The 14173-nt window shown below is 40.4% G+C and overlaps 1 protein-coding gene across 6 annotated transcripts in view; it reads left to right on the plus strand.

The window, feature by feature from the left end:
- Positions 1-1354: 1354 nt before the first annotated feature.
- Positions 1355-14173, plus strand: part of gria1b (glutamate receptor, ionotropic, AMPA 1b) — a 41882-nt gene continuing 29063 nt past the window's right edge. For all 6 annotated transcript variants that reach the window (XR_014124922.1, XR_014124921.1, XM_035527268.2 and 3 more), the window contains exons 1-3: positions 1355-1763; positions 1944-2078; positions 11921-12160. Coding sequence is in view for 4 of the 6 variants with exons in the window: in XM_035527268.2 (XP_035383161.1) it covers positions 1682-1763; positions 1944-2078; positions 11921-12160 (457 nt within the window). In the remaining 2 variants the exon portion in view is untranslated. The remainder of the gene's footprint in view (positions 1764-1943; positions 2079-11920; positions 12161-14173) is intronic.

Genomic DNA, 14173 nt, shown 5'->3' on the forward strand with positions numbered 1-14173 from the left:
TGTATGGAAATATTTTACAAATATTGTATGAGCAGAAATTCTTGAATGAAAATACTTTTATATGAATGCTGGCAATCATGACTGTAAGGCTAACATTCATTTTAAATAGATTTAAATAGGCTTTGGCATACAAATCCAAGAGCAAAAAACAGATTTACCTTTTTCTTAGAGTTCATGCTAGAAGCCACATGTCTTTGAAAGGTATTTCTATGATACACCATAGGAGGATTCAAATCTACAGTTATGACATTGGACGCTTTTCCATTTAGGAAGCAGGTTAACCTTTGTGGGACCCTGACATAGCCCACAAGGCAACCGGCAAATAACCCCAGTGAGCTGTTAAGGTTCTATGACCTGGGCATGTAGCTCAGCTGGGTCCTTACTACAACCATAATATAACCCACAATGACCCTCCTTGCACTTGCCCATTGAAACCCATCAGCACTCTGCCCATTTATTTTAGACATATTACAGCTTAGTTCAGTTTGAACCCACAGAGTCCATCAGCTTCACATGCAGAGCATGCATGGTTATGTTGGAGCTGCATATGTAAACCACTGAGTGGTAGCCTCACTTCTAGGTTCACATAGTTTTCAGCAGGTTGCTTTTTAATTAAAAGCACTGCAAACTCATTCAGAGTACACAGAAAACCTTAAGGTTATCTTTTATGAATCTGTGAGTTGGTTCCTATCAACTATGCTCCCTGCAGAATTAAATAAGCTTTCTTACAATGTAATTGGCCTACATGTAAGATACGTACAGGATTCTTTTCAAATAACTATTGCATCTTAACCATTCTTATTATAAAATGTTCCGATTACTGAATGCATAGCTCTGCCTATTATTCCTAGCAGTGAAACGTATTCTTATCATATTCATTAGCACTACACCGAATGAAGGAGGCTCACCTCTTCTGTTGACAAATCTCAGAAAAACGCAAGTCATGAACAGCGCTCAAAGGCTGATAGGAAGGACTGATATGAAGGTACTTGTTTTAAGTAAAAGTTATTTGAGTGTATTAGAAAAGCACACAATTTTGTGAATATTCATGCTCTAGCTCCCATGTAAATACTTATACTAAAAATACTGCTACTACTACTACTACTACTACTACTGCTGCTACTGCTGGTACTACTACTACTACTACTACTACTACTACTACTACTACTACTATTAATAATAATAATAATAATACTTTTTTTGTTTTGTTTTGGTGAATTGGTAATGTCAATATTTGGTGATAAGTTAAATTCCTCATATTTATATATAGGCTGAGGAACATTAACTATCCAAATGGTACAGTCTGCGCATGAGTTCAAATATATCAAGTCTCATTCAACGGCACATTTCCAAAACCACGCTGAAAATCAAGAGGCGATGTCCGACAGAATGCATTGATGGTGTTAGGAAAAAGCGAACGTGATCCTGTTTGGTGTCGACACGTTTAAATCTTCGTATTTCTAAGTAGGTCTGAGAGTCACGCGTATTTAGTTGGTACGGTTGTTTCCGAGAGGGTTGTGCGCAAAGCAGAGAGCGCGAAGAGGCTCCTTCGTGTGAGTCTCTGCCATACGTTCAGCTCGCTTGTCAGTGCTATGGGTGCTTTGTAAGAGAACTAACGGATGCACTTGGGGATATATGTTTGGATTTCGGCTCATTTTCCGTTGCAAATGCAAAAGGAAATATGCCGCAAAGCTTGGCCTTACTCCTTATCAGTTTGATTGGGTTGTGTTCATGTACAGGTTTCCCAAGTAATATCAACATAGGTGAGTTGATTCGTGCGTCTTTGCGTCTTCATCTTCGCCGTGGTTTATTTTAACAGCAGAGTGCTAATAAAGTTTTTGAATTGCTTAGCATTAATTCAAGTCTAAGTAACATTCTTTAGTCAGCTTGCATTAAAGGTTTGCATTACGTTATTGCTAAATGAGCACATTTTGTCTCAACAGGGGGTTTGTTCCCAACCGATTCTCACGAATATGAGGTTTTTCGATTCGCGCTCTCTCAGCACCAAGAAGTCCCTAAACTGGTACCGCAAGTAGACATGGTTGATACCGGGAGCAGTTTTGCCATGACATACGCATGTAAGTTCTCTTCGTGTGACATATTTCACTGAATAAAGAAGCGGGAACGTAATTCTGTCTGTCACCTGTTAGATGTTGATAGATGTACAAGCGACGGAGGCGCCAAAGAGCTCGCCTTTTATTATTACATTTATTAGACTGTAATTTGAGATGAAGCATTTTCGCCATGCTCTGTAAAACGGGGTGACTTTAGGATAGACTAGCGTGAAACAAGTATAGATGAGCAAGGACAGCCTTTTAAGACAAGTGAAAAAGAGAAGGTACGGCCTGCGAAACGTACTGTATGACGAAAGCTCTTTTCGCACAAAGTTGTGCAGTGAAGATAATAGTCTCGTCATGCCAGTTCACCCCTTGAGGGGTTGCGATATATGTGAACTGCATTTTCCTAAACAAGAACAGACTGATTGTTCTTCTTTTTTTGCCACGGTTTATATTCCGGTTGTGACTGTACCAAATGTATTTTTAATGTATTGTTATCCATTAAACGTTGATTGTGATTACATATTTAGCTGGAATAACCACAGCAGAATTTGAAAATTATGATATCTTTTAATCTTTAAGAACAATTATCTATCAGAATAAACAAACCTGATGTTCCTACGAACACTGACATTACCCGCACCAGTATTTAATTTTAGAAGATGACAACATGATTTACATTACCTGACAAATACTTTAACATCAAAACATATTGTGATTATTAAGAGTGAAGGTGAGAGATGTGTTCTGCATGTCACTGATATTAGCTCTTGACAGCCAGGTCGATGACAGGATCCTCACCGAGACCTGGCTTAGTCTCTCTCAGACTGTGCCGCTTGTTTGAAGTTTATGATTCGTGGATATAATATAACTGGAATCACTAACAAAAACATGTTCTTCTTCTTGTCTGTGTAAAAGATGCAGTTGAATCAGACAATTTGCGTTGTATGTCAGGTTGAGATACAGACTGTGTACAGTGTGCAGCGCCCGTTGTGGTAAGGCTCCCCTTCATCCAAGAAGATTTGATTTTGATGCTGTCTTTAGGGGTACTGTCAGGGGGTCCAGTGTGGATGGGGAACCTCCACAAAGTGTGGCAGGCTGCTTTTGTATGGTGTATGGTTTAGAATTGCACATATGCAAATTGGGAATATACGCTTCACATCAATCTCGGATATAGGCATCACTGCAGAACAGTCACGGTGCTTCCGAGTGCCCTGCAGGCAGTGGAGTTGTTCATGCTTTTTTAATTGCATGCAAGTGGTGCGCTAAGATATTCAGTGTGATACCTGCTGGTGTATTGGAAACGTAACGTAATTGGCCTTTTGGTCTGTGTAGATACTGGTGACTGATCCTGAGGGTGACTGGCTTCGGTGTGAACGTAGAGACTGTTGGGAAGGGCTTCAGAGCAGAGTAATGAGTAGGCACTGCATCTTTATGTCTGAAGTGAAAAGCAATTATGTGGCACTAATTACATTATTGGGCTGTAATAAAACATCGATTATGATCAATGCATTCTAAAGGCTCAGTCCATTTTGTGAAGCTATGTAGCCAATAAAAATATTTGTGAGGTTGTTAAAATGCCTTCCCATGTATTGTGGTCACTGCTGAAAGACACTACTAAATATAAGAGATTTTTATACAAGCCAAGCTAATGTTTAGTATAAAGCTCATTTTGCTAGGTTTTGTTTTGAATTGAAATGTAAAATTGGCTTCCTGAATGTAATGATAATAATATCAATACTAATTGATAATATTTGTTGTATATAAGATAACAGGTGAAATATCATCATATGTTGAATCATTGCTGTATAAATTGACATGACATCCTATTGTGCCAAAGCCAGAGGTTTAAATCCTATTACCTACAATACCAGAGAGTGTTTTCACTGGGCTGTGTCTAGCCTTGCTCTGCTGAATATGATGAAATAGGTGAGAGTAGCATGCTTTTAAGGCCTGCAGAATAGCATTCTGTGCTTCATAATAAGGTCCCTATCTTATTTACTCTGTTTTATATGCTCTGTCAAGTCACATAACATCAGCACAAGTAAGCCTGAGAGGACTGAGTGCTATCAGAAAGACAGTGGAAAGCATAAAATCATTTTGGAAGCCTAATCAGAGAAAGGTTTGTCAATTTCCCTGAACACATTAATGATATTAACAAATATTAACATCATTAACATAATATTTACCTGTTTGTTCTGGTAAGAAACAAGTACATATACTTAATAAATGTTTCTTGCTTGTAAAGCTGAATAGGTGAATGCGTTTTATTCTTATTGGTTTTGTGCTTTGTTCATTGTGCTTAATAGGGTTGGGCTGATAGACGATCCATCTATGATGGCTGATAGACATCACGATGTTTATCCAGCATCGTGATGAACCCAACCACCCCCCACCAACCCACCACTCCCCACACACACACACACACACACACAAAACAGATCCCCACCCTGCCACCCCTCCACAACGATAGCGGTGTACATGCCTGACAGCTATAGTTCGTAACACTGCTTTAAAGTAGAAAACTAGCTATATTTATTACTTATTACTTACCCTGAGATCAACCTGAGCTGAATAACTGATGAATATGTATTTAATGGAGTGTTGAGTACTTCTAATGAAAACCATATATCAGCCATTTCATTTATTGTATTCAATTATTGTAGTTTAATTTTGGTTTTTATATAGCCTTTTACATTAAAATGCTTAAATATGCTTTATTTAGAATTACTTTTATTCATGTAAGCATTAAAAATATATATATGTTTTTATTTTGTATTATGTGCAATACAATACTCTGGCACTGAAAACAAATTCATGGCAGTGGAGTTAAAAGGTTTTTTCCACATGAGCATACATTTATATTTAAAAGTACTACCTAAAAAGTGGAATAAAGGCTTTACTGACCACTTTATATTAAGTAGAAAAAAAGTACAATACCTTTATAAGTGACAAACCCCACCCCATGATGTCATCATCTGTCGCGATATTTCCCTCTACACGTCGTCATATGCCAGTTAGATAGACATCGCCTAACCGTAGTGCGTAGATGCTTTGAAGCCATAGTCTTAACTGAACACAGTGATCAAACTCTACAAATTAGTATACTAAAGTACAATAATGAGAGCAAAAAATTGGAAGTAGTTGCTGTTACATTTATGGATTCTTTTATAAGTTCGAAGAGTTCCTGAAAATGTCCTGAAACACCTGCACCTGCAGAGCTGCAGTAATACAGATGCCTGTTTAACTTATTAAATTCATGCTCATTTTACTCAGTATGTGTGTGTGATTTACTCATCAGCTATTGTCCTTGCTGAAATCAGTTCCTCAGAAAAAGATTAACTATTAAATTGACATGCAGAATGCAAATGAAGTCTATTAGTCACAATACCCTGTAGTGAAGATGCACATTATCATAATCTGTCATTGAAGATGATTAAAACACAAGCGATGTGCTGCCCACTGCCTAAATTTATGTTACGCTGAAATGTGCATATTAAGAAGGGTTCTGTCCACGGTCATACAGATTAACACATTACCAGGTCAAGACTGCTACTATACACAGACCAAAGCAATAGCATAAGCAGCTGTGAGCAGACCTGGGTTTCCTTTGTGTACTTTTCCTTATACACCTAGCACATAATGTTTTTTTTTAGAGGCATTTATTTATTAGAAACACTGTGTGTATGTAGTTAGGGACTGAGACTATAGTCCATCTGTTGACATGCACAAGTTAGCCATCCTCCAACTGATTGCAAGTTTCAGGACCATGTTGGCTGGATATTTATAATGTGGCACTCTCAACCTAAAAATTACACTGATGTTAAGCAACACTGCTGTGCTTGACACACTCATAACAGTACAACACCCACTGCTATGGCATAACCATGTCATTTTGGCTGCAGTTTAGAATGGACTGCTACACAAATAGTATCTGGTCAGCAGTGATCCTGTCAGAAACTGACCAGTGAGAAGGTTAGAAACTGGCTGTAAAATGGTGCATGCCAACATCTGGGCTGCAGTCTGTAATTATACATAGAAAATTCACCTATAAACCAGATGTTGCTAATACGATGCAGCTGTTCGTAATGTATGTATAGTGTATATATATATATTCACTACAAGAACCAAAAATTGTTAAACATTATTGTTATCATCTTATGGATCAGTGTAAAGTTTTTCCCGTAAGCGTGCGCGCATTGTCAAAAACACTTCGATATGTGGCTCAGGGTGGCTGCAGGAATGTGAGGGGGACGGATTACGCTATCGTACACCTGGCGCGATGCAGGTTTCCTCTGACAGGAGGCTAAGGCGGCTTGTCTGAGTGACCATGTCTCTGTGGAGCACCACTTATCACCTGGCACAGCCAACGCCACTTAATCTATTATTCATCACATCACAGCTCAGGCGATTACTTCGCAAACTTCAGAACACACTGCTTCACTCTTGCTCTTGTGCTGCTTCACTCCTCCTGCCTGCCTGGGCAGAATAGAAGGGTAGTGTGGTTGTTAAAAATCCATTTATGCAAGGATGGGATTGGCCATGTGTAAGTAAGGTGAGCTCTCTCCTGAGAGTGGAACTGGGAGCAGTGATTAGAATTACCATATTAAGGAGAAGTAGATAATTGGACACTGCAGTATATGGTAGTAAGACATCGTCATTATGCTAAAGAAGTGCTAACCCCCCTGTTGGTGATCCCAGTATAGGGACAGGAACAGAAGAAAGGGACCCAGAGATGACAGGATATTGTTCCACTCAGAGATATTTGTTTATTTCTGTGTTCAGTATTGGTGGTTATTGCTGTAGTTAGTGGTGGGAAGCCAGTGATGCTTGATTTCAGCATGCAGAAAATCTTCAGCAAAAAGTACAGGGAACAAGAATGAATCTGGATGCAGTTTGTTCTTTGTTTGTTCTTTCTATTGATCTTTTTTTGTTGTTGCAGGAATGTTGTTTTTACACGGATAACAGAAAATAAATGTGCAGTAAAGCCTTGCTTGTTCTAATTGCTGGTATTTATAACGTCAGCTTTCATGCTAAATGCTGTTATTTAAAAATGGCATGTAGTTGGTCTATTGTGGTCATTGTGTTCTCCTGGATGGTCACGCTGACCGAGATGCAGAGCATTTGTTGACATTGATTAGAGCTGGCCGTAATAACACACAGTTACTATGTCACTGTGTGCTCCAGTCATGCGTGAGTTGTAACACACTACACTTAACATTTCCTCGTGACATTTTAAAGGGAAGGAACTCATTCCTTTGACTTTGGTAATTCTTCTTTCACCTCATATCTTAGTGCCCCAGAGACCAATGCAAGAAGAGGGCTTGACCTTACATTCTTACTTTGAAGGGGTACACCATGTATGGCCAAACACAGTAGAACAGAATAACTGTTGAGAAATAGTTGTTAATAATTTAAATACAATTACAAATACATTGAAGAAAATGTGAGCTTTCTGACTCCTAAGGACATTCCAAGTGAGCAGAGCTACTAACAATCTGACAATGCTGTTTTATTCATTCGAGATTAGCTAATCTATCTTTTCTAAATTACCCTGTCAAAAAAATTCCATCGTCATCGTTATAATTCTGGCAGACAGACTTACATTGTATATGTGATTTAGATTCTCCTTTCAGACATATGTGATGGATATCTGGGTGTGCAGAGGTGGGCACCTGCTGTGCTGTAAGGCTCCACACCAGCCAGCTCACACACTCGTCTGATCGGGCGTCCTGGGGCCCTCATCCCTCCACGTATCACCCTGACAGACAGCCAGGGCAAATGTCCGCGGCATGTCAATCAGGCACACTCCAAAGGGGCCCATTGAGTCGGCCTACATCAGGGCCAGGCTCCGAACAAGCAGCCCTTTGTGGGGCCTTCGTGCGGATAACCCAGCTACTCTAAGCAAGTACTAAGGAGGTGTTACCTGCATGTCTGCCGCAAAGGTGAAGCCAGCACATGATGAAAGACTTCAGGGAGAAAATGACATGTCCTGATGTAAAGGGCATCCAGCTCTCTGTCTTTAGCTACAGGTTATTATTTTATATATTGCTACTTATGGATCAGATGTGGAGCCTTTAGCGAGAACTTCCAACCCTTCCAGATTAAAGAAAAAAGCCCCGTCAGATAGTGCGGCCTGCCTTTGGCTCTTGCAGTACAGGTCGGCTCAAGGCATCTCACTGTTGATTGTGTGTGACAAGGATCTCACTAGTCTGATGTGGTTGGCCACTGGGAATATGAACCTGTCCTGGGGTGGTGATGGAGGCAGCTGGGGATGGAGACTTTGAAGATCAAGCATGTTAATCTCGTGATGTGCAACTGAAAGGGCCGGCAGGCTTCTGTCCTTTACTGATAGCACAGGATGAATGAGATGACACAGCTCGCAGCAAGCTGGCTTAGCACCCTTATCAAACACATCGATGCTAATGTTGACTTGGATGCAGTTGACCAAGCTAGTATACACTTCATATGTAAGGTGATACAATTAACTAAGATAACAATTAAATAAGATAGCATTTACAGACATTAATATTAGCTAGCAGCATGGCCCACTTATCTGACATAAACCTTGATCCAAGTGATAAGAAATTCCATAATAATAAAGACTGTATGAAATGTGTGTGTGTGTGTGTGTGTGTGTGTGTGTGTGTGTGTGTGTGTGTGTGTGTGTATATATATATATATATATATATATATATAAAAGTCTGAAAAAGATTCTAGGAAAGTAACTGTAGATAAGTAACTAGTACTGTAGTAAGCGATGTGGACATATTAAAAGTTGTAGTAAAGTACACAGAGTACACTGTGCACTTTGCTTGCACACCTGATGAAAAACCTCTGTCTGAAACATTCTGTACTTTACTACAATTTTTTGTGGTGTTTTTTTTTTTTTACTTGAGGCGCAGAGCTAAATTTCAGGCTGTGTGTTAAGCATTCAATACTGAGTCATGTGGAGTGTTTTCAAAGGGCAGACCTCCAATTTACAATCTCTGTGTTTGTGAAATGATTATGGTGCTGGACCAGCTCGACCTTACAAATGTGAGAAAAGGTTTGTAAACCCAAATTATCTTCATTTAAATCAGATTAATTAAAAAAGGCTTTTTAACCAACATTTTACATGACAGTGTTTTATCTATAACAAATGTTTTATATATAAATAATTAAAAAATACAATATCCAAGGTCATTTATGTAAAAGAAATATGTGAACCTTTAGGATAATGACCCCTCAAAAAGAGAGTCAGGCATGCGTTTGATCTGCCCTGTCAGAAAAAAGCAAATTTTTGTTATCCATTCTTTACAACAGAAAGCAGAAAGGGCCCCTTAGCAGATGTTTCAGGGGGCTTTAGAAGAAACATTTCTGAAGCTCATAAGACTGGAAAAGGTTCCATCAGGACTTTGAGTGGGTTTCCATTATTTCACAGGAAGTTTCACAAACGGAAAAAATTCTGCATCGTTACTAGTCCGCTAAAAAGACGGATAGCCAAAGAGGTCAGCGCCAGTGCAGAACAGCGAATTCTCCAGTCACAAAGAATCCTGGGGCAGCAACTAAGGTTCTTAAGGCATTTCTTGTGCTTGATAAAGTCTGCGTTCACAGGTCCAGCACAAGTTGGCTAAAGACCCATTGGCTGTTCTGCAGCGCTCTTGCAACAGAGTTCTGTGGGCAGTTCAGACAAAGGTTTAGCTTCTTTGTAAATGTACCAATTGTTAACACCACAGCCTCATGCCTATGAAGCGTGGTGGATGGAAAGTAATTGCAGGCTGTGTTGTTGCCTCGGGGCCTGAATGGCTTGTAATCATTATGGAACCAATGAATTCCAAGTATCAGGAAATTTTACGGCCGAATGTCCCCGTGTCTGTGATCTAATATTCAGAAGGGGTTTGGCCATGCGACAAACATGCTGTGGACTGGTTTGAAACAAGACCTCCCAAAATTCTACATGAACAGTAGCAATGTTATTTAATGGAATGGGACACTGTGCGAACTGATGAGAAGCTGCAGTAAGTCTTTGAAGTTATTGCCAAAAAGTTGTTGCATTTTTCATCAAAGATCTTTTTGATCATTTAAACCATTTGTTCATAAATTGAATGAAAACATGATATTTGTTCATTAAATGTATGGCAATATTAATTGTCATGTGTGTGTGGCATTCATTAAATAATAACATTTATTTTTATTAAATATTTATTATAAATTTATTGTGATTTATATAAAGGTCAGTTCGTATTTCAGGCCACCACTAATGCAGAAATTGTGATAGTTTCAAAGTGTTCACTAATCTTTTCTCACGACAGTATAGCAACTGAAAAAAAACACCCTCAGCGCCTCCCCACTGCTTATAATAATATGAAACCTGCGCCTGTGGGATGACTCCTTTTGGAAGATAAAGGAACGGCACCCTGGCCATAAGCCGAACGCAGTATGAACGGCCAACATGCCCGCTGCTTTGTGGTCCTTTCTGGAACCACATCCATGCGGCTCTGCTTTTCCCTGTAACTAAAGGCAGGGAGAACAGAGACACAGAACGATATGGTCGCTCTCCTCAAATCTCTGCAGAGGAGGCCGGCCATCAGAGGATCGCTCACCTCTGGACCCATCTGTCGCAAACATGGCAGCATTTGCTACATCGCCTCAGGCTGGAAAGCTGATTTTTTTTTTTGTCCTGTCCGACTCTGCCACACGCTCAACCCTGTGTGCACAGCCTCAGAGTCACAGAAGAATCGCACCCTGCCAGTCTGCCCAAGCAATTCTGCCTTGGACTCCGTTAAATGTTATGGTGTATGCTTTCTTTTTATCTGACATTGAAAAGGGAAAGACAAGATACAAAAATGTGCTCAATGCATAATACGTGCTCATGGACATGCAACGTTATCTTTTCAAATAACGTTTGAATGATCAAGCTAGCAGCCATGTGTAACCGACCACTGCTGTAGATCTCCTGCAACAATGAGGCCAATTGAAGTAATGGAAGAACATTTGTTTATCTGCACTGTCAGTGCAGCAGTTGGGAGAACACTGCTGATTTGTATGGGCAATGATGTATGAATGAAGCCAAGGGTGGTGGGTGGCGCGTGAAATAGTAGAAGCTCACTACTAGTGCAGTTATTCCCAGAGGAGAGTGGGCTGATCCTATTTGATTGGGAAGTTTGCTTGTACCAAGGTTAGATTCTGCATTTGTGTGTGTCACTGTAGCAGCATTGCCCTGAATCGTGTCCTCGGAGGAGGATTTTCGATGCTGGACTCGGTGGGTCAAGTGTAATAACTCGGTTTGTGGGAGTGAAGGAGCTTCACTTAAATGAAACATTTTTAGGCTATTTGATTCACTTGTTAATGACAAATATGACACTCTTTTGGCTCATTGTTGATTTAATGAGACCAGTAATACAACAATGTACTGTTATATTGGAGATATATATTGTAAATGTTCTTAGTTATTTTCCATGCATTAGCATTGAGCCTGCAGGTAAAGGTGAATGTTCCAAATGTTGTTGCAAATGAATGTTGTGACAGAGTTGTCCTGACTGATGGGGCAATGTCTGGAAATTCTTAGACTAGGACTAGAACAGAATGCCATGGAAATTACTGTCTGGCAAGCCTTGTTTGCAGGAGCTGTTACATGATTCATCAGAGCAGAACGACTGAGGACAGCTGAGTTTTTATCTGAAACATCCATGCTCATCCGTAAAGTGCCTTATCATTTCCTTGGAAAGCAAAGCTAAAATTAAATGATGTTCAGTGCACCTCTTTGATCTTCCGTCGATAGCTCATTTCTTTCAGCTCCTCTGCACATGTGCAATGATGTATGAACTTGAGCAGTCCTCAAGGCCTACACTTCTAACCCTCTGTTGCCGCTTTTCCACCAGTTTGCTCCCAGTTCTCCAAAGGAGTCTACGCCATCATCGGCCTGTACGACAAGAAGACCATGAACATGCTGATGTCCTTCTGCGGGGCTCTGCACGTCTGCTTTGTCACACCCAGCTTCCCCATCGACACCAACAACCAGTTTGTGATCCAGCTGCGGCCTGAGCTACAGGATGCTCTCATTGCCCTCGTGGACCACTACAAGTGGACCAAGTTTGTCTACATGTACAGCTCCGAATCAGGTAGGGAGCTCCCTGAAAAACAAAAAAAACTAGGCCAGTGACTAGGAGAACTGTAAATCTGCACTGCATGACACTGCATGTTTCTATGAAGACAAGAATGATGCACAGCCCTATGACTGCCTCAGGAAATATAACCAATCCCAAGGTAGAGTCAGAGTTTCTGTGCTGGTTTCTCTGTTGCACCATTATAAGGCCACTGCCGATCAAGGACAAATAGTTTTATGAGGTTTTCAGGTTTGCAGTATGGAAAGGTGGATCGTGTACGATGTAGCTAATATAATAATTTATAACAAGCCATTCTAGAGCTTACAGTAAGAACCGTAATGTAGAAATATGAGGAAGAGCTTGATGTTGTAGAGTGCTGTTGGGCTAGCTTCTGAGAGTGATGTGCTCTTACTGTAGTCTGACATTTCTAGTGTTTAGTGTGCAGTAATATTAGTCATGGCTCCTTGGTAATCATGATATTCCAGTGGAAGCATTGCTAATTGTGTTTAGCCAGGCAGTTTGTGGAGGAGGAGTGCCTTACTTAAGTTTCCATAACTTCAATTACACATCCATTATGTACTTATAATCATAGGTTGCACAACTATACCTAAAAGTATGAAGAAGATGTAAAGTATTAGGTAATTATTATGTAAAAAATATAATTTGGTTTAAAGGGAGACCCTATGTGTAAAATGAGAAGCTCAAAAAAGGTGTCTAGTGAAAAAAGTGTTGGGTGGCACCTTTGAAATAAACGTGTCATCTGTAGTTTTGTGTTAAGCGGTTTCATTTGAGAGCTTTATTTCGTTCACCCATATTGTGAACAGTTTGCAGTCTAATACAGCTTTAGAGGGGCATTGGGATTCAAGACTCGCTGAAAAGGTGCTACATTCCTTGGATCTCCTTTGTGAGATTTCTTGATTCTGTTCACGACATACCTGCAGCAGTGACTGGCAAACCCGAGAAGAGAAGGCCAGATGAAGGGAGGGAGGTAGAGAAGCACAAGAGGCATTGTGTAAAACCTACTTCCCTCGTCTGCATACAAAACCATGACCACAGTGATCCAGGCATTAGCTGAGGTGTGCGTCTAGCTCATGCTTGCGTCTAGCTCATGATCGTTGCACTGATCAAGGTGAGAGACTGTTCTGTGACACTCCAGTCGAAACACCTCTGGAACCTCCCACTGCTCTCCTGTTGCCTGGATACAAAGATACAGCAGTGCTCTGGCTCAGGGCTATTTTGAACCTTTTAAATAACTCTTCTGTTTGTGCATGCGATGTGTATGTGTGTGTGTGTGTGCATGTCTGTGTGTGTGTACGTGTTGGGGGAACTGGGCGGAGGTTGGAGGTTTGAGGGGTGTTGAGGCTTGGTTAGGCAGGTTTAACATAAAGAAATTCTGTTCAAGCATGTTATCCAAATCTTACCAAAGGTGGAGTGAAACTGCGACTTACAATTACTATGTCATGACTGTACTTATTTTCAGGACTATTGTGTCCCACGTGGATTAACATGCCTCTACATTTGTCAGTCTTAACACCTCAGTGAACAGAATTCTTTTTATGTTGTTACTGCTGTTAGCCTCATTCTAAGCTTCACAGAGCCTTGGGGAAGCAGTAAGGATAGGTTTTTTTAATTCTTAAATGATTGCATCCTGACTACTCCCCACCAAGACTCTCCACACCATATTTATCCATGTGCGCAACTTCTTTATTACACTGATGGCATGGGGGAATGACCTTCCTATGTAGTCTGGAGGTGATTAAATGAGCACAACTTGCTGATGTTTACAAAATTAAACTAACAATTTGGACAGCTCTAATATGTCTGTTGTCTCCTCAAAGATCCAGTTGGGCAAACTGCCTCTAAATACACAGCCAGCTTTAATGATGGTAGTGAAAACTGGCCTCCAAGCGAGATGGATAGAAATTAGTGTTTGGCACATGATTTGGTAAATGCCCGAGTTTGAGCAGTGGGGAGATTCAACACCTTCTCCCCATCCAGCCCTTTAGCGTGGCTTCCTCCATTTCCTCT

This window comes from Electrophorus electricus, chromosome 8 (genome assembly GCF_041902795.1).
Source record: "Electrophorus electricus isolate QZ-2024a chromosome 8, ASM4190279v1, whole genome shotgun sequence".
NCBI classification, from domain to species: domain Eukaryota; kingdom Metazoa; phylum Chordata; class Actinopteri; order Gymnotiformes; family Gymnotidae; genus Electrophorus; species Electrophorus electricus.